At 45.9% G+C, this 24764-nt stretch overlaps 9 protein-coding genes across 9 annotated transcripts; 3 read left to right on the top strand and 6 right to left on the bottom strand.

Moving 5' to 3' along the window:
- Nucleotides 1-401: 401 nt before the first annotated feature.
- On the bottom strand, nucleotides 402-1959 carry P174DRAFT_379005 (Zn(II)2Cys6 transcription factor domain-containing protein; the record flags this gene model as incomplete). Its single annotated transcript, XM_024822879.1, has 3 exons — nucleotides 402-1328; nucleotides 1408-1692; nucleotides 1750-1959. 3 exons carry the CDS (start codon nucleotides 1957-1959, stop codon nucleotides 402-404), a joined length of 1422 nt encoding a protein of 473 aa, XP_024677745.1.
- Nucleotides 1960-6223: 4264 nt separating this feature from the next.
- Nucleotides 6224-6630, bottom strand: P174DRAFT_454873 (uncharacterized protein; the record flags this gene model as incomplete). The annotated part of the gene is made up of 2 exons (XM_024829273.1): nucleotides 6501-6630; nucleotides 6224-6438 (listed from the first exon to the last, which is right to left on the bottom strand). The coding sequence occupies exons 1-2, from the start codon at nucleotides 6556-6558 to the stop codon at nucleotides 6224-6226; spliced, it is 273 nt and encodes a 90-aa protein (XP_024677744.1). The 5' UTR covers nucleotides 6559-6630.
- A 988-nt stretch (nucleotides 6631-7618) lies between these two features.
- P174DRAFT_445768 (SDR family NAD(P)-dependent oxidoreductase) lies at nucleotides 7619-9067 on the bottom strand. The gene is made up of 3 exons (XM_024828412.1): nucleotides 8960-9067; nucleotides 8257-8907; nucleotides 7619-8192 (listed from the first exon to the last, which is right to left on the bottom strand). Exons 1-3 carry the CDS (start codon nucleotides 9039-9041, stop codon nucleotides 7999-8001), a joined length of 927 nt encoding a protein of 308 aa, XP_024677743.1. The 5' UTR covers nucleotides 9042-9067; the 3' UTR covers nucleotides 7619-7998.
- A 1064-nt stretch (nucleotides 9068-10131) lies between these two features.
- Nucleotides 10132-10371, bottom strand: P174DRAFT_379220 (uncharacterized protein; the record flags this gene model as incomplete). Its single annotated transcript, XM_024822892.1, has 1 exon — nucleotides 10132-10371. One exon carries the CDS (start codon nucleotides 10369-10371, stop codon nucleotides 10132-10134), a length of 240 nt encoding a protein of 79 aa, XP_024677742.1.
- A 986-nt stretch (nucleotides 10372-11357) lies between these two features.
- Nucleotides 11358-12480, top strand: P174DRAFT_445767 (uncharacterized protein). Its single transcript, XM_024828411.1, has 3 exons — nucleotides 11358-11553; nucleotides 11607-11801; nucleotides 11865-12480. Exons 2-3 carry the CDS (start codon nucleotides 11757-11759, stop codon nucleotides 12369-12371), a joined length of 552 nt encoding a protein of 183 aa, XP_024677741.1. The 5' UTR covers nucleotides 11358-11553; nucleotides 11607-11756; the 3' UTR covers nucleotides 12372-12480.
- Nucleotides 12481-14741: 2261 nt separating this feature from the next.
- Nucleotides 14742-14956, top strand: P174DRAFT_333160 (uncharacterized protein; the record flags this gene model as incomplete). The annotated part of the gene is made up of 2 exons (XM_024821676.1): nucleotides 14742-14792; nucleotides 14858-14956. Coding segments are annotated over 2 exons (150 nt in total), but the record flags the coding sequence as incomplete, so codon positions are not given.
- Nucleotides 14957-15125: 169 nt separating this feature from the next.
- P174DRAFT_464308 (NACHT domain protein) lies at nucleotides 15126-17377 on the top strand (the record flags this gene model as incomplete). The annotated part of the gene is made up of 2 exons (XM_024830374.1): nucleotides 15126-15840; nucleotides 15867-17377. The coding sequence occupies 2 exons, from the start codon at nucleotides 15126-15128 to the stop codon at nucleotides 17375-17377; spliced, it is 2226 nt and encodes a 741-aa protein (XP_024677739.1).
- Nucleotides 17378-17661: 284 nt separating this feature from the next.
- Nucleotides 17662-18490, bottom strand: P174DRAFT_454869 (uncharacterized protein; the record flags this gene model as incomplete). The annotated part of the gene is made up of 3 exons (XM_024829272.1): nucleotides 17662-17943; nucleotides 18084-18177; nucleotides 18240-18490. 3 exons carry the CDS (start codon nucleotides 18488-18490, stop codon nucleotides 17662-17664), a joined length of 627 nt encoding a protein of 208 aa, XP_024677738.1.
- A 504-nt stretch (nucleotides 18491-18994) lies between these two features.
- Nucleotides 18995-19162, bottom strand: P174DRAFT_379165 (ankyrin repeat domain-containing protein; the record flags this gene model as incomplete). Its single annotated transcript, XM_024822886.1, has 1 exon — nucleotides 18995-19162. A coding segment is annotated over one exon (168 nt), but the record flags the coding sequence as incomplete, so codon positions are not given.
- Between the last annotated feature and the right edge of the window lie 5602 nt (nucleotides 19163-24764).

The following is a 24764-nucleotide window of genomic DNA, read 5'->3' as shown; positions in this document are numbered from 1 at the left end:
GCCACTCCGGGTGGGGTTTCAGTCGTTGTCCATCCGATTTGATATTTCTCGTGTGTTTGAAAGGGCGGGCTTATGGACGTTAGCAATTGCGCAATATACACCTAGGCTGTGCTCGCATCATCTCGCATAGATTGAGTCACAGGTTCAAAGTCCAGTGTCCATTAGTTTGCTCCACGCGTATCCACTGGAAGCTATTGGTAGCAGCCACGCAGGTGCAATATGGTGATGGATAGATGACAGTCTACGAGCAAAAGCCGTGCCCACATCCATGTTTAGAGCTCTGCGATAGTCTCACCAAAATCTTGCAAGTGTGTGATTCTGGGTCGGGTGGATTTCAACTGCAAGAGGGCGTGTTTAGGATAGGATTGTTGGCCATTCTGATAATTCACTCTTCTTCATTCCTAACGAATATCATGCCAATCCAAAACATCACTTGGTATTCGATTGCGCAGCAACGCAACAAACCTGCCAAGCTCATGATTCCACTGCGGAAAATAAGCTCTACTAAGAGCAATATCCGATATCAAGTCTAGAAGAAAGCATTGGTACAGATCATAGACCAAACCCCGTATTGACTCTGGGAGCCCCTCATAAATATTCTCGGCCCACCGATAGAGTAGGAAGTGCCCACCTTTAGACTGGAGATTCCTTGTGAGGCTAAGCCTGGCATATAGCGGGCGCATGAATGAATCGATAGTGACATAATGCATAAATAGTGCCCGTGATATATAATTTTGAGGTGCGATCAATGTCTGAAACTCTGAGTTATCCATGCATGACCATGAGACGTAGATCATTGTGAGCCGAATAAATGCACGTCGGTATGAGATAAGCAACGACTCGTAACACAGCCGTAGTGCATTATAGAAGATATGATGCCCACTTGTCCGCAGAAACGGTTGTAGCTTATCCAGGGCTGCTATACACCTGGTTATGGTATGCTGGTCCTTCAGGGCCTGTGGGTCCCACGGTAGGGTCGTCGTTTGCATCGTCTGTTCCTGAGTCTGTAGACAACTGAAGATATTGCTCTTTCGACCGTGGCGGAAATACCAGTTTGTCATAATACTGCAGCCGCGCACCATGACCGCGAAGTCAATAACACCATCACTCATATGGCGGGCTTGAAAAGTTAGTGCATAGCATGTCGCTAGAGCACTGTCCACTTCAGTAATGGTGCAATTGTCTCCCTTAGCAAGGATGGCGCCGAGGGCTTTGAGGGCCTTGCCACGATGCGCAATAACAAGGGGAGCGTATTGGTATCCTTGTGGACTCGCCAGGGAGCAGTATGATGCGCCGAGTGAAAGCAATGCATGGAGGAGATGGGGGCACTACGCATACATCATCACCATTAGTTGCAATCTTTTATGGATTTGGGGGCAGGATGTGGTGGTGGTCAAACTGACGCACATCGTGGGCAAAGATGGGTATCTGCGAGGACCAGGTGCCCTCATCTCCAATGGGGAGGCCCGGCCGCGCATCAACAAGGTAATGATGCCAAAAGCGCAGGTCGTCAACGGTGACAGCGGAGGTGGAAATTCGAGGAGATGGTGAGGCGATGGGCGATTCTCTGGGTATCTGTGTCTGAGCTCGATCCGCTATCAATAGTCGCCATCTTGTGTCTCCTTTAGTTGGGTAGACGCAGGCTAGATCTCTTCGTATACAGTTCATGCATGCTGGTTTTGTTTCTTGACACTGGTATACCATGCTTAGTTTCAGTGATGCAGAGAGTCTATCGCGTAAGTTACGTACCTTGATTCTCCGACTCTTGCAGTTTAAACATCCCTGACGAGATTTTCTATGGGGTCGTTTCAGACGATTCGCTGGAGGTTGTGGGCATGAAGCCTTCGATATGGCATCTGCCGGGAGGGTCGGTGTCGTAGCAGCAGAGAGCAAGTCTTCGCCGGGGAGATGGAGTGGGGAGCAGCCGTAGGAGAGATGTTGGGTGTATTCGATCTCCATGGCTGTGGTGATCAGAGAACTCTTCTTTCCTTTCGCATCGGCTCCAACTCTAGCTCCTGAGTTCTGGCAGGCAGCACTTTATACGAGACCACGTGATCCCTACTCCCGCACGCAATAGAGCAATGTTTCATTATTATAATGTAATATCTAGTGGTAGGGCAGAAATGCACCAATTGGCTAGATGCTATTGATATGTTTCACTACAGTATATGCAGACCTGCTTGTCTTCCGCGCTCCTGTGGCTGACCTGTGGACTTCCAGTTACGCGGCTACGAGCTTGACATATGCTGGTCGCGAGCATTGCGGTCAAGAGTCAAGACATCGTTGGTGGAGACGAACTCTGGGCACTACAAGCCTATTTAAATTGCCACCATACTATCTTTAACCACAGTACAGTACAGCTGGTCTGGGTTACGAGGGCAACTATCTTGTACTCTATTCCTTTAGTTGTCACAAAGTCTTGCTAGCGAGATTCATGGCGAAGGATATGAGGTTAGGCTGCGCTGTCGTTTCGTTGTCAGGCGCCAGATGAAGCCATTCTGACCACTGTAGTCAGCCATAGTCGCTGTACTCTCGGTAGATAATAACACCGATGCTAGAGAAACATTCAGTGATAGCGGAGATGGAGATAATCCGAGGAAGCGATGCGTTCAAAGACTTCAAGTGCGGCCCCAGTGGACGCCGTCCCATCCGCGACTATGAGCAGATCGTAATCCTCTTTGGTGGATGGATAATTTGACAAGTGTCACAAGAACCTGAAGATAGCAGCTGAAAACCAAGGGAGATGGATGGTGAGTCAATGGTCGTGAGTCACTGAGTTTGGCTGGTAACTACTTTAGCGTTCGCGGGCTCCAGAATAGGCAGAAGCCCTTGCTGCCTGAGGCCTGAGAGTGAGCTGAATCGCCCCATCGGATTGAACTTTCCCAAATCCCAACTCTCCTCTCACCTCCATCCACGCAATGGAAGACACCGCGACCCAGCTTGTCGGCTTTCCTCCCGAGATTATTCTGGACATAGGAGACCATCTCTGGCTGAAAGACCTCAATTCATTTGTCCAGACGGCAAAGCTGTTCAACACCCTGCTTTCCGCCCGACTTTATGCGCTCGGAGCCAAACACGTGGGCGAAACAACATCCCCACTAATCCGCGCGATCCAGTATGGCCCGATCTCAGCTGTTAGAAAGTTGCTCGACAATGGAGCAGACCCTTCATTATTTGTCGGCAAGAACAACGCCTTCCTGGCAGCAATAACGCGCTATAGGCCTAAGGTCCTTAAAATCCTCGTTGAGCCTAACGTTAACGCCTCCACACCGATAACCAAGCTCAAGTCAGCCCTGTCAATAGCTGTGACTCGTTGGCGACTAGCGCCATTACGTATCATATTAAATGCTACTCCTGGGCATTATCCCGATGAAGATGGTGCATGGATGGGCGCGTTGAACCTTGCGCTAGTGAAGGACCGCGTGCGTGCTGCCCGCCTCCTGTTGGAAGCTGCTGCGAAGACGACCTCCTCACCTCTGCAGAGCTTATCTGCGGATACGCTATATAGCGTCCTCTACCGAGGCAATTCTGAGATTATCCGGCTGCTGGTCGAGTTTGGTTGGGATCCCCTCGCCCCGATGAGGATGGGAGACGTGCCCTTGCATATTGCTGCGCAAATGGGCAAACCTGGCCTTGTTCGACTGCTACTTTCGTACGGCGCCGATGTGAATGCGAGAGATGGACAGCGTGGTACACCGCTCCATTTAGCCTGTGTAAACGGCCAGTTGGGCGCCGTGGAGCTTCTTCTGAATAGCGGCGCTGATGTCAACGCTGCCACCTTACTTCGTGAAACACCTTTGCATCAGTGTATGCGTTATGGCTCTCTTCCCCTTCTCGAGCTTCTGCTCGATGCTGGAGCCAATACCAGTGTTCTCGATGAAAACGGGGTCTCACCGTTGCACATAGGCATCAGCCTCAGGAGGCCGCTGGAGATGCTTGAGCGACTCATCCAAGCGGGCGCCGATTTAAACGCACTCGACCCGCACTCCCGAACACCGTTATTCCTGGCCGCTAAGTCCGGAAATGCCCACCTGGTGAAAGCCCTGGTTGATGCAGGAGCCCACGTCGCAATTGACAAACGAGCAGGTTCGTCAGGGCCGTTGCATGTAGCTGCTACTGAAGACAACTTCAGAGTGATCCAGCCTCTAATCGACGCTGGACTGGATATTGAGACTCTCGACTCCTTAGGAAGGACACCCTTGTATTTAGCAACGATTAATAACTGCCTATATTCCATGAGAGAGCTCATTCGCTTAGGAGCCGATCTAAACCGCGTCGACCATCAAGGAAAGTCAGCAGCCTATGGTGCAATCACCCACAATCACACCGAAGCCCTCAAGTTTCTCCTTGAATCAGGAGCCGATGTGGCCCGCCTGAAGCAAGATGGCACCTCGCTTCTGCATGACGCCGCCACACACGGCGCCATGCCCAGACTGATTATGTGCCTCCTGGACTACGGCGCAGAACCCCTGGCTATTACGTCTGACGGTAAGACTGCGCTGCACTATGCCGTGGCTAACAACAGGTATAAATCAATTCCACCACTTTTGGAGGCGGGAACACCGATCGAGGCGAGAGACAATAATGGCGACACCGCACTTCTTATTGCAGCTCGCAGAAGTTGTGAGGGTACCCGTGAGCTGTTAAAAAGAGGTGCCGATGTGAATGCACCTGCCAGAGACGGGAGGACGCCGCTACACCACTGTTCTTCCCACACGGATTCGGAGATATACACCATGTTGATAAACGCTGGTGCGGATATCGCCGCAAGGGATGAATTGGGCCAGACGCCGTTACACTCAGCTGCCGCTGCGGCGAACTACGTCGTCTGCGATCGACTCCTCGCAGCATATACCGCCAAGGGCCTAGATTACATGGTACGGGACGCAGCCGGCCGTACGGTGCTGGAAGTCGCGGCTACCATTGGAGAAGCCCGTATCATCGAGAATCTTGTCCAGCGGAAAGTGGATGTCAACATCGGCCTCCACACAGACCACGGGAAGCATCGCGGAATTCCAGCCCTTCATTATGCAATCCTCAGCAACGAACCCAAAGCTGTGACTTGTCTCGCGCGGAGCGGCGCAGAATATCATTGCTTAGATGTACACGGCCGCAGCGCGATTGACTGGGCATCGATTGATCACTCCGGCGACCTACTTCGTGAACTCAGCCAACATAGTCCGACGACATCACTCACGTCGGCAGAGGAGCAGATCTCCATCCTGAAATCCAGTGTCGTCGGCCTTGCCACGCGCGTCATGGAAGGCGACCGATCAAACATCTACAAGCTCGCCAAATGCCTCCAGTACCTCGACGACAAGCAGGCTGCCGGCGCAATATACGCCGAAGTCGATACATACTGCGACGTATGTGACAAGGTGATCCCAAAGTGCGACATACGCTTCATCTGCCAGCAGTGTCCGCTTATAGACCTCTGCTCGGCCTGTATGACAAAGTACGAGGAGCAGAATATGCGGATCCGGATATGCCAGGCACATCAGTTTTGGAGAGTTGTTGTTTTGGAGCAGGGGCTGCCGAAGCAAATGGCTGAGGGGGGGAGCGTGACCTGACGAGAGCCGAGTGGTTGAAAAACTTGATTGAGGCTTATCGTGAGGGTACTTTATAGTCTGTTCTTGGGCATATATGAGTGCATAGCTATCTCCTCTTGTCAGATTGATGCAGCCAATCTGTCTATGAACGGACAAAGATATGGGGGGGGAAAGGGGGGGAGAAATTCCTAGTATCTTAATTCAATGACACTGGATACCGCGAGAAGGTAAAAGCCAGGTAAAAGCCCATCGTCCTAACTGCCTGACACAGGGTAAAAGGGCTGATAGTTCTTCTTCAGCCATGCAATGTCTTCAGTCTGAAATCCTTTTGCTCCCGAGGTCGTTTTCCTCCATGATCTTGTCACCCATTTTTGTTCCCTTCGGGGTCGAAGTCTTCGGTCGGTATGCGGTGGACGACCACGCCAAACCGAGGTTTTACAAACTTCGAATCGTTACCTAGTTCTTGCAGTCATTCAGTGTTTTCCTGAGCTTTTTCAGCAGATTGAATGTCTGAATGTCCCTGAACCTAATCACATATTCTGTCTTTGTGCTGCCGATATGCTACTGGTACGTCTTTGATGGGTCCGCGCTCAGCAGGGCCAATCTAATGTTTGCGTTTGGCCGAGTCTGTTGGGCGGTATCTTCCGAAGCCGCCGTTCCCATCCTCGTCGTCGTCAGGGTCTTGTCCTGGACGGGTCCGTTTCTTCTTGCCTCATGATCTGGACGTGCGCCGTCCAGCCGATCTGTTCGCCCTTTTCAATAGCCTGCCAGAGGTCACGCTTGGAGAAGTCAGGATCCTTACCACCAAACCAGAGGGCTTCATCAGCAGTGAACTGCTTTTGTCCGTGGTTTGCGACGAAGTGATACTTGACATACACAATCCCCCATCCTTTTCAACCCTGTCAATGTTGTCAGTATGTATGATGATCAGACTAAGATTTCTCCGCGTACCATTTGAATGTGTGACACCTGTACCCATGTAGGTTACGCCACCTGACTGGTGTGCCATGGTTGCTAAATAACATCATGCCTGTATGGTTTCTGTTGCCTGTTAGTGGATAATCTATATAGACTACAATCCTCGCTCACCCTTCTAGAGTATTTGCAAGAAGATCAAATAGAGAGTTATAATGTAGCAGGAAGTTCTGTGGATTCTGATACTAGGACTGAATTATATTAGGGCCCTAGATGGGATCATAATAGAAGAATATAGGCTGTGTCACTAGTACTAGTCTCTGACTTAGGCTGAGTTCTGAGACAGAAAAAATTCAGTCCTATAATGTCATAGTTCCCCTCACTGGTGTAGAACTTGATTGCAAAGCTCTGTGGGTTTCTCACTGAATCAGATATTCATAACCCAAAGTAACAGTTGAGAAACGCACAAAGACCGGGGTTCTTACACGAGCAGACCTTAGGAAATGTGCCTATAATATTAGTAATTCAGACTTTGTCCCTGTAGACGCAAGCGAGTATCTCACTTTACAGAGTTATAATACATCTTTTTATGGTCTTAAAGTAGCTAAACGCTCCACTGCCACCTTGCCATTGTTAGCATGAGTGATAGTGATTGTGGCTACCATTCAGGGTGATAACTTACAAAGGTGAACCATCCGCTCGAGATTTTTCGAAAGATTGAAGTTCTGCTCTTTTTTTCGAGCAGAAAGTTATCAGACAATAGGGATAATCCGCCCGCAGTCTTACTGTAAGGACACAGGATGCCTTTATTGCTTATGAAGTACAGTCCATCATCCACTCTCTTTCCTGACGCTTGAAACGCCAGTCAATTGAGCTGTGGTCTTTGCTGGGCCATCGTTGGCGCCCTGGAACAATGAAGAAAGCTGCATGACTCGGGAGTCAGCTTCAGCTGCCCCCACGGCCTCGCCTCACCTGAAGAGGATGAGACGCCATTGCACGTTTTCAGCTTAGATCTAGTTTCGCAATCCAAATTACTACTGTGGTGTTAGGGAAGCTTATATATATCCATGGTTTCCTATTTATCGATCGCCATCACGCTGACTCAGGTGCTTCGGGTGCTGCACACCTCCTTGAGCAGCATGACGCACGCCTTGCCCGCATGCAGTAAATGAAGAAAATCATGATTTACCGCTGAACCTGCTTGACCATTATCCCCGGAAACATTACCCAGACAACCGTCATTGATGCCAGTCGATGCCCGCTATCAGTTGCGCCTAACCACGATAATTCGATTCGCTCTAGATCCGAATGAACTTGCATTTCCTTGGAACGTATCCCTATCGGACAAGTCCCACCTTCCCCAGTGCGGATCCCGGTTCCAATCCACTCCTGCCGGGTGAAAGCTATGGTAGGGACCATAAAGATGCTTAGGAGTGCTTTAATGCGTTCTTTTGAGGATACAGCGACGTGTTAGAATCTCGGGCTACCGCCTCCCTATGGCCTTAATATGAATTTATCATGTATTAACCCCCAACTAATATGTTGCGGGCATCACACTTAGGCGCCCCCCATCTGTATTCTCCATGCTGCCATTGACATAGGCTCCGGCCTTGCCTACAAGATACAGAACAACCCCACAAATATCCTGATACATACCTTTTCGACCAGCAGGGACTTCCATGTAGCTGTAATTGTCATTTGTCCCGGCTGTCATCCTTGAAGGATACACTATAAGCGGTAAGGTAAAATCCAGCAACAACTGAGACTAGGGCCCTAGCAACAGATAACTCACCTCCAGGATTTATCACGTTACATCTGATTCCCCATGGCGCCAACAAATACGTCAACATCTTGCTCAAATGAATTGCCGCAGCCTTGCTCGCGCCATAAGCCAACCCGGCCGTTATAAAGCGATTAAGGCCAGAGATGCTCCCAACTGTTATTATCTGACTGCTCCTCTCGTCGTGTAATGCGGTCCCCTCCTCAGTGAAGACCGTGATATCCCGCCGCCGAGGTCGCCCCAAAGGAATCTTCCCCCCTTCCCAACCCCGCCGTCTGTTCCCCGCATCGAGGAGTTTCAAGAAGGCAGCGGAGACTCCAACAACAGCGCTTGAGTTGGCTGCAAAAGTGGGTTGCCAGCCCTCCGGATCAGTGAGCAATATTCTCTGCAGTTCCTCTATCGTTTCTGCATCTCTAGCAGGCCTATGGTCGGGACCCTGCACGCCGGCATTATTTATCAAAACATCAATATAGCCGATTTCAGCTTCTATCTTTGCAACAGCGGCGGAAACAGAGGCGTGGCTAGTGATATCGCATTGTATGGGTACAACAGCGGCACCAACGCTAGTAGCAGCTTCTTGGAGAGTAGATAGATGGCGGCCGAGGATATAAATGTGGGCTGCACCAGCTTGGCTGAGACACGAGGTTATGGCGAGGCCAATTCCTAAGAAATATCAGGCTTAATGGACACATCCACGTAAGAAGTACAGGCATACCACTGCCTCCGCCTGTGATAACAACGACCAGACCCTTAGCAGAGAAGAGATCATTGGGATCTATAGTGGTTGAGATATCCATAACTGCGACTTTTAAAAATGAGTATTGTTCAATAAGCAGAGCAATTGTGGTATTTATCCACGAACAGGGTGGGGCGTTGAGGATACTTTGTTTCAATTCAGTGTCTGGTTCCTGTATATATAGACGACGTTTATTTCCCGAATACGAGTTATTTCAGAACACAAAGGGCTTGGCGCGTTAATACGAGGTACATCGTGATCAATTCCGCGGAAGTTTCGCGGAAGTCAAGCTCTTTTTGGAATTTGAGCCGGTTGAGGTTGCAAAGGACTGCAGAACCACGGACCAATTCAGGCTCTCTCAGCCCATTCTATGAAATTTAAGGTAAATTTTAGCACATTTTCCTATCCATACGTTGCTGGACATCAAAGCCGATATGTTGGCGGTATCGCGCTAAGCCCATTTACATGGTAAACGTACTATGAGTATATGCGCGAAATGACAAGGATGAAGGTCTTATTCTTCCAATTATCTATCTAACCTCATACTTTTACTAGATAAAATCGCGGATTCGGTAAAGACAGCATGAAATATCTGCAATCGGCCTGTTAAACGAATGGTAATATTGAGCGATCTATTGGCCAAACCAAATTCGAAAGGTAGTATCTTCCCGTGACCGATATCTTACCAATATTGGGCCGTAGCGGTTAGTATGGATGACACAATAGCTCCGCTTGTTTAGGTGCCAGCCTTCTCCTTATGATGGCGGCCAGACCACACTTTGGACCAGCTGACGGATTTCATCGCGACTACCCTGAAAAAGAAAAGACAACGGCGCAAGTCCAAGGAAAACTGGATAGAATATTCAAAACTTGAAGCTCAAAGAACAGCTGTTATCGATTGAATCAAATCGCCCATGGACAGTGTGGACCCCTATACCTCGTAAAGTGAATGGCTATTGCTAACACTCGTTCTAACACTCGTCGTATCTAACCGAGATGGGAGAATGGCTAATGGCGACTAGAGAGGGAGGTACTGACATATAGCTAAACAATATTTTACTGCGACTATATACCAACAATCTCCAAATATCACACATTGGCATGGTTCAAGAGAACGGCATTCCTTTGCTATGGTGATACTGCAATCTGCGTCACAACATCACATAATCTAGCACAGTTTTGTGACCCTTCAGCTGCATCTGATTAGCAGCAATGTCACAGTAAAGGCAATACCAGTTTGTCTTGTTATATGACAACTTCGTAGGGCTCATGTCCAAGAGCTTCTGCCTTTCAGGCTCCTCTGGCCACTCCCAATTGGATTTAAGGCGGCTAGGGGAGATGCGTAAGGTGAGTTTGAGATTCCCGTTGTGGGTTAGGTGCGTATAACTCATTCAATCTATACAATAACGTAATCCACAGTCGAGCGGGCCACCCTACATGCTTCTATGGCCGAAGTCGAAATCACACAGTATTTACAACCACTAAATCCATAATTTTATTGCTAAAGCTAGTTCTTCTTACGCTGCGAGCATTGAGTTCACCTATGTCCTGGAATATGACAGTCACTGCAGCTTGGGGGCGCCCGTTGGAGGCATTATTCTGCATCTATTGTCTGCTCTGTAGGGATAGTTGAAATAGCTTCATCAGCCTGGTCCCTGCGTTGAAAGAGCTCCTGGCCTCCTTAGTAGAGAACCCCTCTGCAGACCTCTCTGGCAGGGATTACAAAATGCCCTAGATTGACAACAAACCTGGCCGACTGAACACAGCGCTAGACAAATATTAGCCAAGTAGACTATAGGGTATGCAAACAAAGATACAAAAAGTTCTGGGTCAGCTATTAAAGTCACTGCTACATCTTTAGGCAGGGGATACACATTTAAGCCTTCCATATCTTCATTCCTCAATTAGAACTTGGCCAATAAGGAGAGATATACTCCAGACAGAGGGAAGGCTTACTATTCAAAAGCACATTCGCCTGTACTTTAAGTATTACATAGTTAGCATGAGTCAGGGATTAGCGCTGTAGCTTTCACAGTCAACAAACGCTGCAAATCTATTATCTTGCGGCACCCGGCCTGTTCCATGAAGGAAACAACTATCTGAGTAACGCACTGACATCATTACAGAGTGAGTGGCTGGCTGAGCACAAACGGAGACTTCACCTATTAGAGCAAAAATCCTGTGCTGGGCTGAACAGTGGACAGCACGGAGCATGGACGCATCCTTGTCACCCAATGAAGGCTGTGAACGTGGCGATTGGCAAACCAGATCTGGCCGGCCAGAGTCTCAGAATCAACGCAGGAAGAAACCCCGCATCCAGAAAAGATATTTAAGCGCTCTGGATGACGTGCCTCGGTGGCATTTTACCCTCATTCAGAAAGTACGTTGACGGACTCGCAGCGTCTGAATACCCTTCAACTCTCTCAATATGGTTAAATGGTGGGAACTCACGACCGGTCTCTCATTCAACAATGACAGAGGAAACGCGATGCTCAGCGCAAAGCTACCTGATTATGACGACATCTATTAGAATGCGAGTATTTCTCTCAATGATTATGTAGGGGTGGACTACGGTGTGTACATTGCAACCCACGAGTGGAAGCCTTAATTGCTAAGCGGTGACTAGGCCTTCTTCAGTGGGGTGGCCGCGGGATCAGATTCTTGGAAGATATCAAGGATCTTGAGTTTCATGCAAAAGGCCAACCCTACTTCTCTTGCATGGTCAAGGGTATGCACAGTGGCTGGGTGCCGACCTGGTTTGAGCTCACTGATCACAATGTCTTTAATGAACAACAGAACCTTCTGCATTGACACTCAAACAGTAAGTGAACACCCTGACCACTAGTCCCACCCGATCAGCATTTCTCAGATCATTGTTGAATAGTTCAATTCCACAACGGTTTTGTTCAAATTAAAGGGTCACAAGATCACGCCCATTGTGATCCCGTTCATCAACAGCAATAAGTGGATCTTTTCCTCATCCATCTACAGAGACACCCCTGGTCATTATGAACTCTATAAGGATTTGCCATCGTTCAAGTGTTGGAACGCTAAGATAACCTGGGCAGGCAATCATCCTAACCCTCATCTGAAAGACTTCTTCGGCGCGGTGGGAGAGAACTGGTTTGACCTGAAATCTCAGGAGGGTGGCCGTGAAGCAATTGTCGTCGAGGGATTCTGGCACGGCCACAACACAGACAAAAAGGGCCAATTCCTATACAATATCGTCGGCAACGGGCGGTGGGCAGATGACCTCGGTCTCAGCAGTCTTGCCGAGAGGCGAAAATATGCCATTTTGGGAGATTTGGAACTCCATGAAGAAGATCAATACCGGGAGAAACTGAACAAGGAGCCCTTGACTCCTCGGGCCCAGAAATTTATGTTCGAGTAAAAGCTTGATCAGTATCGTACTGGCAGCAAAAAGTCCAAGGAGAACGGCGAAATTGACACAGCTGGGATGGAGAGATTTTGGGGAGGATTTGGGGGAGGACGCGGGGGATGACGAGTAGTCAGCGGCAATCCGCTGATATTCTGGTAGTACCTATGACAGAAGAATGCTAGGCACCCCTTTCAGACTGTGAAGTAGTGCTCTTTCTCTTTATAAGCTTTCTTGCTCATCAGGCTCATCATCAGAGGATAATTGTAGGTACGAGAGATAATTCCCGTCTCCTTGCAAACCTGGTCTGAACCAATCATATATGATCCATCGCTGGCAATAGAATCGTCATTATGAGTGGCCAGATACAAGTCTCATGTATGGCGCTGCATCGTCAGGACAATCCCAAAATTCAAATGCAGTCCACCATGTGCGAGGCACCGTATAAGAAGCATGAGCAATGCCTATGGTCGGCAAACTCTTCTCCTGGTTCTTAAATGGCTCTCCAAGCAGTCGCCCAGGAGATCAGGCCGTCGGGCCAATCCTCCCTGGCTGGACAGGTAGAGCATGTCTTGCAGCTCTCAAGCGACTATGTGAATGTGGCCGTTCACGAGGGTGTTCACGGGTGCGGTGAACTGAGATCCAATGCCACCTCATTGCGAAGTATATCTTCCTCCGACAAGCCTTGGGCCTGAACTGGAAAGCAGATAGAACTGCCTATTGCAAAATATATGCTGCCCGAGCAAAACCCAGATGGATTGTGGGGTGTCACACCGGAATTTCCTGGTGATGTAACGATCACGACGAAGCCTATGTTGCCCTCAGGATCCTGAATGTGGAACTTAACACGTCACCCATGCGGAAAGGACGACCAATACATTCTGAGAGCTGGTAACGAAGTTCGGGTTTGCACGCATATTTACCTGGCCACGCTCAGGTTGTTCCCAGGGACTGCAATGCCTCCACTCCACGTGGAATTCATTCTGCCGCCGTCGTTTCTACCCCCTTGTCAACCCTAGGATTACCCCCGGGTACAGGGCCATTATAGTGTTAGAGTTGTTGTGGCAAAGCCAGCACTTCTTTGTAAATACGATTGCGAAGTTCGATCGGTAGGCGAAAAAATCCAACGTCTAGCAGGTCCTTGCTTCAGAGACCGCAGACCAATCGTATCTTCGATATAAAGATAGTTTGTCGATGGCAAACAAGCTGGCATTCGAGGAAGGCCATTCTGCTATATATATTTTCCGGAAATCGGGGAGCGAGAGTCCGACGGAGGCAGAAGGATGATCTAGCCATAGAATTCATGTCAGTATGCGTGTCAGTATGTATGTCAGTGATGTACCATTCTTGCACATACTAGTGATGATGATTTAAAGCATTCAGGTAAAGTAGGTGGTTGAGCATGCTCAGTTCTTCTCGCATTCCTTGTCTTGAGAAAATTGTTTGCAAAGGCGCCACCAGACTATTCACAGTGACAAGTGACAGGGGCACGCCTATGGCCACTTCCGCCCAATCAGATAGTTTGCTGATGAGGGGTAAGGCACCCGAAGTGGGGCAATCGCTATGTGCGGCCCGTCCCCTCCCGACGACTTCTAGGCGTAGCCAAAAATCACTCATTCACAGGTATTTGAGACGATAGCCAGCCGGCCACCTCAGATTCCTTAGAACTAAGATTCTTTCCGCAACATCAAAATCTCATTGTCTAGGCCGAACAGAACCTTTTTTTTTCTGAATCTACTCAGTATCATGACGCAGTCATTAGATGACCCCGGTCGGATCAGGAGTATATTTCGCCGACGATTTGATCGACTCCGAAATAAATCTCGAGAGTCGTCCCAAGATTCAGCAATAAAGGACAGCCCTCGCCCATCACAGATCTCCAAAGCGCACTCGGAACTTCCAGTCAGGTAAGTACCGTTTCAATTAGATAAACTTGTGCTCAGTAACTTGCCCGCATATTTCTCGATCTGATATATGCCCTAGTGGCTCACTGTCTTATAGCCTGAGTAGCAATGCCTGTAGTCGTCCGAATGCAAGAATAGATGGCATCCGAATTGAACACAGACGGGGTCTCTGGTTAGGGAATGTACTGAACGAAGTCTGACGTCCGATGGATCAACGATCGACAAGACTAGCATAGTCATTAACTCTTCGGACCTTTGGAGTGCAGCATACCGTGAGGCAGTTGAAAGTTTTCGGGATGAGATAGACATTGCAATTCTGGAGGGGAAGAACGTGGCGCAGTTGTTTGCAGAGCTGGACCAACTCGAGAGAGAGGTGATGCAAGAATCTGCCTTTGACAGAGGATTACGATGCTTGCGCTCTTTAAAAGTACCCCTTGAGAGGTTTAAACTCTTGCTGGATCTGACGAGTCCTTTGGCAAGCATTGAGCCAACGGCAACCTCAGTTGTTGGTCTACTCAAGGGCGTGACTGCGGTAAGCCCTTCGATTAACGAATACAGTATATATCTATGCAGCAGATGACTAACAATTCTTATAAGATTGCCATCAGTTTCGCCACTGCTGATTTGGACTTTGCAAAGCAGATTGCAGAGATGTTAGAGAAAATCTCTTACATCGACGACTGTGACACACTTGGCCGAAAATCAGAGAGAAAGGACATCCACAAGGCATGGTCTACAACTGTGACTCTTCTATGTACGTCTCTGACTTTGATAGGTACTTGTTATGGTGTATCAAAAGATGCTGGAGTTCTACAAAGTCGCTTATGAAATGTTGAGCCGGAAAGGAGCAAAGCTCATAAAAAAAATGGTCTTGGAGACTGACCGCCTTCCAAGTATTGTATCAGAGTTTCTGCGGTATTCTGACACACTTCGCAATCTTATCCAGAAAGCGACATGGGAAATTATGGAGGATATCAAATTAATGCTATATGATTATGAGAGTAAGGATCCTCTTACTTATTCCTGGGAGGCTAGTTCTCATACTCTCCTAGTTGCTCGATGGCTGGGAAGCGATCAGATGAGCCACCAGTATCAGTACCATGATGAGCTCCGAACTGTCCGAGCTGACCAGGCCTGCAAATATTTGCTGGAGACATCCAGTTTTGTTAATTGGTACGACGCTATCGACAATTCTCAGCAGTTGGTTTTAGTCGGCGATATGGGCTGTGGCAAAACTGTCGCCATGTCGTTTCTGGTAGATATACTAAAGATCAGAAATCAAGGACGACTACCCGAACCAAAGCTATGCTATTACTATTGTCGAGACGATAAAACCGGGAAGGGAACATCCATACTTTCTGCACTGATTTTATCGCTACTTGAGCAACTTCCAGGCCTGAAAAAGCCATTTTTCGAGTGGTACAAACAAGCTCAAGCAGCTGGAACTTTCGATCTGGCAGCTAGTATTACAGAACTGGGAGAGTATCTTGAGAGGCTACTTGAAATGATTGACCGGCCCATTTATTTTGTGATTGATGGTCTGGACGAGTGCGATAGAGCGTCTCGCGGTAGACTTCTGCGTATATTGGGAACATTATCGTGGAAGGCCCGGGGCTTAAAATCTTGCTTTCTACTCGTCCCGAACAAGCGATATTGCAGCAACTGGGAGAGGCCGCTTGGATTGAGCTTGATCCCGACGCTGAGCGCGATGCCATAGTGGCAGATAAGATGATTGAGAATCAACTATCGTATCTTTCGCCGAATGTCAAAGTACTCGTCCGCGATCAGTTGTCTCGCTTAGCGCAAGGCAGCGCCATATGGACGAAGATGATTGTCGAGCTTATTGAAGTCCGCAAAATCAGCGCAATTGATCCTATGCGACGCTTCATGCAAGATATTCCACTACCAAAGCAGCTGACAAGCCTCTACGCGACGCTATTTTCTCGCTCTACCTCAGACGATCCAGAAAATCAGCAACTTGCCAGTACAGCACTGAAACTTCTTGCTGTCACACATAGACCTTTCAGCATACTCGAGTTAGCCTGGGCCGTAACGCTGGATTTTACTCCTGTTACCACTGTGAATGATCTTGCTTGTCTGGTGGATCACCAAAGAATCATGTCTCTCATCCATCCATTCATTGCACGCGTCGATTTAAAGGATGTGAGGGCACGCCAAGTTCGTCTAGTGCATCAATCAGTCAAGGAGTTCGTATTGGAGAATTCTGATCTGCCTCTCACGCAAGGTGGCCCTGTCAGAAAGCCCAGTCAAATGGTCACTGAGCAGCGATTAGAAGATCTAAATGCTTTTATCTTCGATATTTGCATTAGATACCTCCTCTTAGATGAAATTGGCCAGCGCAGCCTCTTTTCTGAAGAGCAGATGGCGATTGCAGAATTACCTCAAGATGACGATCTGTTCGACGAAAACAAAGAACCAGTTCAATACGACCGATATTGCACGTGGGAATCTTGGGAGGAGAACATGATCCATTACGATCCAACTGAGCGTGGCTTTGGTGAGTTCTTCGTGTATGCATCATGCCACTGGCTGGAGTATTTTGGCTCTATTACGGCCAACTGTCTTCCAAGACTAGAGAGCATAGAGGATCTATGCCGAGCAGGCTCGACTCGGCTTCAGAATTGGATACAACAAAACTGTCGACCAGATTGTGCGATCTCACCCAGGTTTGAGTTCGAAAGCAGTCTATATGATCCACTTAGCATAACTTGCTTATATGGTTCAGAGGCCATGCTGCGTGTTATGCTTGAAAAATCGGACTTTGACAATGAACGATTCCTTCGGAACCCGGCGATGGGCGCCGCTGATCAGATACTCCGATGGGGAGATATAACGAGACTCAGGATACTGTTTCTGGATGAGACATTAGGACATGAGTTACAGAACGTTGGCTTTTTCCGACTTGTCATCATCAGATGGTCTGACTGTATTATAAGTCAGCAAGACTGGACTCCTGTATTCAGCCTTATTGACTATATGCCGGAAGGGTCGGTCCAGGGAGAGTGGCGGAATGAAATCTTGACTCTTGCTGCCAACTATCGATGTACACCCATGATCCAGCGGATGGAAACCCCTCAACTCAGCGCAGACTCCTGAAACTCTGATACAGCTTTGGGGGGGGTCGGGGTCGTCCACAGTTCTGATAGTCTAAATGGTCGCGTTTAACGGTCAATTTATAGTGAATGGAAACCGAAACTGGTGCGATTCCCTAGGCTAGGAACCGAACCCAAACCGCTGCGAGTTCGGTGAGGTTCGGGTTCGATTTTTGCGGTTCGGTTATGCAACTCTATTAATGGGGCAGGTCGTATTCGGGTATAACACAGTAGCTACTGAACCTCGGCTAAATAACATGGTTTTACTAGTATCTTCATATCTCCACGTCATTTTCTGTTGTATATATGAGCATCAAGCCACTCCTCAATATCTTCATCCTCAGCCTCCTCTAGTAGTCTCCAGATCCGCCGACGATTCCGCAGGCGGAGGGGAGCATGCTCTAAAGGTTGCCCTGGTTCAAACACCTCCACTTGTGCAAGGGTGCGAACAAGGTGCTCCCAATCCCAAACTTCTTCTGCTTCAAATGTCGGAACGTCCACCGCATCGGATGCCACAGGGCAGCTCTGTAGGGCGGAGATGTACAAATCCCAAAGCCATGGTAAAATCTGCTGGTTGAAAAGCAAGTCACGCCACAGCCTTGGCGGTAAGCAACGAGTGCATGCGTGCTCAGGGTTGATAAAAAGGTGTAAATATTTATAAATCATGTCTTGGAGCTCAGTGGGTAGTGCCTCCAGTTCAAGATATATACCAGATTGTCCTTGCAAGGACGGCGGAAGAGGTCGCAGGTATGAAAGGATCTCCTGCGTGAGTCCTGGTATGGGGTATGGTGCCATTTCGTATTCCTAATGGCAGGTTGTTAGTGATGGGATGGAAGCACCATAGGTTATACTTATGCAGAACTCACATAGACCTTCTGGTCTCCAAAAGCCCACGCGACATTGTGAGGTCGGTGTCCCGGAAGTAATAGAAATGTGGCTCAACTACACGTCGGGGGGCAAACGAGCCGTTGCGTCCAAAGGGATCATCAGAAAGCACCCTAGTTAATCGTTGTTCAAACACTTCATAGAACTGGCTGAGAGTGGTGGGCCGCTTTGGGCCAACCGACACTCCAGCTTTCAGAAGAGCCTGGCGATAGTCGACCAGACGTCGTATCATGTCAAGGCATTCCGAATGTACTGTTACATACGGGTACTCCGTATATAGATCATGGACTATTTTCGACGAGTGCTTAAGGATGGCAGCTAATAGTGGTGACAGGTGCCCATTCCATCTTTAGTTAATATTAATATTTTGGTACTCTAGCAGCTGTTAAACTACTTAGATACAGCCATTCCTTGCAGCTAACTATAGTAGTGATTATTCATTTTTCTTAGTAGCATTCACTTGGATATCTTATTGGCTGAGCAGCTATTCTATGATCTTAATATTGCCCTGGCTAGCTGCGCAGCCTAACAGAGTCTAGCCCTAATGGTTAATAACATTAGGATTAAGGCTCTTCTTTGTTAAAAGCAGGCAGATGACTAAGTTTAATTATTGTCAGACTGCATGATGAAGGGACATTAATTAAGTTCCTTTAAGCTGGCTAATGGCATTAATATCTATATTTAGTTCAGCCAGCAGCCATGCGGCCACATGTTTGTAATTACCTTAAGTAGCCTACTAGAGTGGGGTCACTCCATTTCTGTCCTTAGTATTAATGTTGATGCTCAGCTCGGCCAGAAGCAGCTTAACTATAGGCAAGTGCCCTTGCCTGGCAGCCTTGTGCAATGCTATTAATTTCCACCAGTCCTGCGCGTGCAAATCAACCTGTGTATGATTCAAAAGGACCTAGATAATTATATGATCCCCATTCTTAGCTGCTAAATGCAATGGTGCTCAGCCATCCACATCTACTTCATTTATATTCCAGCTATGATCAAGCAACAGCTGCACAATATCCTCACTCTTCTATTTTATGGCAAGGCACAATGGCGGTGGCTCAGTGCTGATGCCATGGTTAATACTAGGTGTTGCTATCAAATGATCATAATGAGAATACCTTATCAACTTCTACACCATGGACACGTTTACCTGCCTAATTGATAAGAGGAGTAGGGTGAGACTGTCTATATCCCCGGCATAGATAATCTAAGCTGCTGCTGAGGAGCAGCTAGATAAGGTCTTTATTACCTTATTACACTGCATACCATAGTGCTGTCTAGTTATCTGAATCTTGACTATCCACATAGGGGTTTGGGTGGCCTAAGAGCATCTTAGTTAGGACTGGCTGACCCTTCAACATACTGTAGATGAGGGCCGTGCGGCCTAAGTCATCCTGCTAGGATAGGTTAAGTCTGTTATCCACAAGCAAGATGTCGAGAATAGCCAAATCGTGGTGATAGATGGCATGAAAAACTGGTGGCTATTACAATCAGTCTGGCGCGTTAACATCTACTTAGCTGGTTTAGATCAGCCACTTAATAATAATTACATGCCCATTTTCCACGGCCGTGGCCAGCGGGGTGAGGCTATATTCTGTCTTAGGGAGGTCTACTTAGATATTAGGATATTATAATAGGTCCTTAACTATTTTAGTAAATCCCTACTATACTGCCCACCATAAGGCGCATTGTCCTTGTTTATTTTGGAAGTTAACTAAAATTTAAGACCTGGCAAGAAGGGCCTTAATAATTAACTCTGATCCGTGGATTGCTGTATATATAAGGGGTGTATAGGTATGATAGACAGTGTTAACATCAGGCTAGTGGTGGCAGAGCATCATCTCTGACTTATAGTTTTCCATACTGTGCGGCCTAATGCAATGCCAAGCTGTTCTAATGCATAATATTAAATTTATAAAAATATGAAAGCAATAGGTTAGATGTAGTCTAGCTGACCAGGATAAAAGATAAGATGTCTTTCACACTAGGCAGGCTTGTAGTGATGCACAAGAGTAACTTGCTGGGAAGAACTAGTAGATTCATCTAAAATAGTTAGTCCTTGGGACAAGAAGATCAGGGAAAAGTTGTGTATACTAGGCGTTATATATACCTTTAATTCTGTTAGAGAATATCTCCTATAAGGTAGAGACTTTGCATAGTCCAGCTTCTAATTTATTGTCTGCAGACCCAGCACCCATGGCTCTTTATATCTATAACTGATGGATTTTCATTGTTTGAAACATTGTGCTGCTGAAATAGGTATAAAAAAGACAGTCCTCCACTATACCCTGTGAGATGATGCTGGATTCCTGGGAGTGTATGCCTGATCTATAGGAGAGTAGAAGCTCTTAGAAGCGACTGGCTCATGCTCAGGAGGGAATAAACTCTCCTAAGAACCTGGCCCTCTTGTCCTGAAAAGAGTTGGTTCCACAGACACTACCTAGCTTTTCTTAAGAAAGGCATGCCTACCATTTCTATTATAAGTAGTTACATATGAGAGCCTTGCTAACACTTAATATAATTTACTGTTTATTTTACTACTACTGTATATTGCTTACTTCTAATCTACTTAATAATCTATCTCTAAATATGATGCTCCATGATGCTGAACTACCCTATAACTTATGGGATTTATTAGCTGTCTGTGATATCCCAGACCCTCTTCTTCATTGCACCTATATTGGAATTGCCCGGAGCTGAACCCTATGCAAGAACACAATGTCTAGAATGTCACAAGAAACTGCCTCAGAGAGTGTAGTGGTCAATTTAAAGGCTAGGGCAATTATAGGCGGCTAGGGATAATTAGGAAAATGAGGGATATAGCTTTAATAATTCTTAGTAGCCTGACTGAAACAGAATGCATTTTCGCAAAGTTGCTAAATTTGCATAGATGCAGCTGTGTATGATAGTGAAATATGAAAGATAAATATATTTTATTAGGTTCTTCTTTATTCTGTATAGTGCCCTGACTTTGCTTGGATATCTATATACAACATAGATTACAGGGACGCGTTCTGCAATGCCTTAATGGTGAGAAATATACCTTAATTATAGGAAACACTCTGTAGAGTAATCTGATCTTTAACAGCTAGGCAGAATGCGCAGCCAAGTCTATGGCACCCTTCAAACATGTATGCATTAGCTAAGTGGAAGTGATTGCTAATATCATCTGCCTCCCCAGCAGTAGGCTAACATTAGTGTGATGATAATGGTAAGCAATAATATCTCCCATGGTGCTAACTTCCATCTAATAAATAGCCTACACTAGCTGCTTATACATGTCCTGTGAACATCTGGTTTATACTATAGTCATCCTGTCCTGTCGCAGCAGGATTCGCGCCAGCTCTATGCATCCAGTGTAGATGATGGGAGTTTTCTATCTCCTTGCTTTATTCACCTTCTAGTTAAATAACCTGATAATTTAAGCTTTTCTCACTCCAAGTCAGAATTTGAAGATATTTAATTATGATGGTGACTGGCCTCTAGACTTCATCTAGATGCACCCTCAGCTTCTATAATAATGTTAATGGCCATATCCCTCCTATAGCTATCTTTAGTAAGTCCTAGGTTATGCACAATGGTGCTGGTCTAAGAGCTAGTTTAGTAATATCATCTAATAATTGCTAGCAAATCTTTAAGGTGATCTCTAAATAGACTTGAAGAAAATGCTTATGTTAAGAAGTATGATAATCCCTTTAGGAGGATATATTATAAGTTACAGAGCTTTAAGTAATTATATGGAGTGCAACTTTGCAATGAATAGTGTGCTAACACTATAGTTTATTAAAGAAGGCTTGTGAAAATTCTATAATATTTAGAGTCATCTAATATGTAGAGACCCTAGCTAGCCTCCTGGGTACTATTTAATATACTAATGTATTAAATGAACCTCAGTGTGGTGCATTAATAGTAGGTGAATTCACCTGTCTTATTGCCTCTCTAATTATGGGCTAAACCTTCTGCACTTTCTAGGATTATATTTTGCGCCCATAAGGCTTTCTGACAGTAACCCAAGATCACCCCACTAATAGAGGTGCAAGAGATAACTTGTTATATATTAGTGGTTAATTACCATTGCAATTATGTCTGCTTTCTGGTTTGCGTCAAATATTTATAGAGGCTATGGAATCTCTACTAGATATGGTAGCTATATTTCTTTTAGGTGCTGGTATCTAAGATATAAGCTTTTATACAGGGCTACCCCTTAATATAAGTAATTCCTAGTGATTACTTTCCTCACTAGTAGAGCTGCTCATTTTCTTGCTCTAACTCCTAAATCCTTCTTTATAAGCTTGCGGTCTGAGCCCCTTAAGCTGTGTTTAATAGCAGGCCAACCTGTCATTAAACCTCTTATTAAATGAGCTAAGTGACTTACTCTTATATCACTGGAAGGATGGGCATGGAAAATCTCTAGAGCTGCTAGAGCTGCTAGACCTACTACTATGGATGCAGGGGCTGTAGTAGTATGCCTTAAAGCTGGAGCTGCAGGTGACATAGCAGCTTTACCACCCCCTATAATAGCTGAACCTGTTGTTGGGCAAGCACCTATCTAATAGCTTAGGTTTGGGGCTGTGCTTCACTCGGAACTGTAAACCTGGTTAGTAAGTAATTACCCAGAGTGCTTATCACATGGGGTTACCTTGATAGCTATATCCTTGCGGGACTGTTGCGAACCCTGGGGCAAATGGGCTGGGCGATATCATTAGGTATTATAGATGCATGGTTAGGTTCCATGAAGGAGGAATACCCCTATTTTGTGGTGCTGGGACGCCAGGATGCATAATAAGTGGTTATAATAGTATGAAGAAGATCTTAGGAACCTAATAAGAGTGAATCTTAATAAAGGAATATATCAAGAAGAAGAAGGGGGAAGGACTTTATATCTGTTATATAGGTAAAGTAATATGATGCATAGTGGCAATGGATTCTAGTTATGTCTAACATATAATAGGTTATACAGAGGGTTTACTTAATGTGCTTATATTTAACTTGCAAATAGCTTCTTATGCAATAGAATGCGCTAAGGGGTTCCAGGCTCAGTGCATAATAGGCTTAAGAAAGTGATTAATAAGTAATAATCTAGAAGTGCTTAAAGTAACCACTAAGTAGGGTAGTTAGTAAACTAGGTCATCCTAATGGAGCTCTTTTACATGTGCTTAACTATTTAACTGTATATAGTACTTAACTATGCTCCACTGTGCTCTACCCTATTTAACTTATTCAGTCTACTTAGGTTAAGGGTGCTATAAAAGCCACTAAACCCTTGTTCCTTCCACTAGTCTGGTAGTGCTATGAGCAGAGTCCATGCATGATTAACCTGATCAGCTATAATCAACTAAGCATCTAAAAGCTCTTTTCTTTAGTTTACTAATTAAACTGGGATAGTTACAAGTGAACAAACAAAAGCAGTTTAGATAGTTAATAGTAGAGTAAGCTGAACCTTAGGTACTTACATACCTATGGCATCCTATATCTACTTTTAGATACAGCAAGAGCTTATGTCTAGGGAACACCTGCAATTAACATGAAACAGTTAGATAATATAGACAGATAGTATAATCTAAAAGACTATTATTATAACTTTCATAAGTGCTACAGCAATGTTAATATCACATAACTCTCCCATAGTGCTAAGACTAACTGAGGTTAGGCATGTAGATAAACAACATGATCATAGACTGCAGATAAGGACCCATCAAAGGGCCTCATAATGATCTTAAGGGTGGAATGATGAAAGAACACTCACTACTATTATACCTAACAGTCTTAAACTTCCTCATCTTCTCACCTCGAAGTATATTGTTTGCTTAAATATAATATGCGCGTCCTTTTAGAATATATCCTTCCTAGTAATAGGGCAATAACATCATCCAGTGGAAAAAGTTATCTTTAGCTTCTATGGGAAGTGATCTATAAATCTAGTGGCTGCAAATCAAGGTGTAAGAGTAATTATTTAGGATATTTTAAACTAGTTTATATTGCTAATTCTTTAAGAAACTGCAACATGACTGGCAGTAATGGGGTCTTAGTGATAATTATAGTTTCTTATAGAGGCTTAACATGGGCATTTAGAGTTATAAATTACAGAATAATATAGAGTATAAAGTGGACCTTAACCAGCCTTTATAATAGTTCTTATCCACTGCTGTTAGTTTCTTACTTATTGCAAGCCCAGAGCAACTCTAGATTAGAAAGCCTTAAGGAAGGCATTATAAACTTAGAAGTCTAATAAGGAGATAGCAAGGGGTTTGAAGATGCTGTGTAAGGGAGGAATAATACTTATTATATATGTCTGGAAATAGTGGTTTGATAAACATCTATATAGTCTATGGTCACTCCACTTGACAGCAGTGACACTTATGCTAGGCTATATGCTCATCTAGGACACTAGCGCTTCTAAGTAAAGGTATAATAAGCTATACTACGCTCTTTCATAGTATAAGGGTCTCTGGCTCTGTTTAGAAATGTCCTTCCCTTTTTGGTATGAGCCTGTGTGGAAAGTATTCCCT

Source organism: Aspergillus novofumigatus (genome assembly GCF_002847465.1).
Source record: "Aspergillus novofumigatus IBT 16806 chromosome Unknown P174scaffold_10, whole genome shotgun sequence".
Taxonomy (NCBI): Eukaryota; Fungi; Ascomycota; class Eurotiomycetes; order Eurotiales; family Aspergillaceae; genus Aspergillus; species Aspergillus novofumigatus.
Note: the sequence above shows the minus strand (reverse complement) of the source record. Positions and strands in the feature narration are given on the sequence as shown.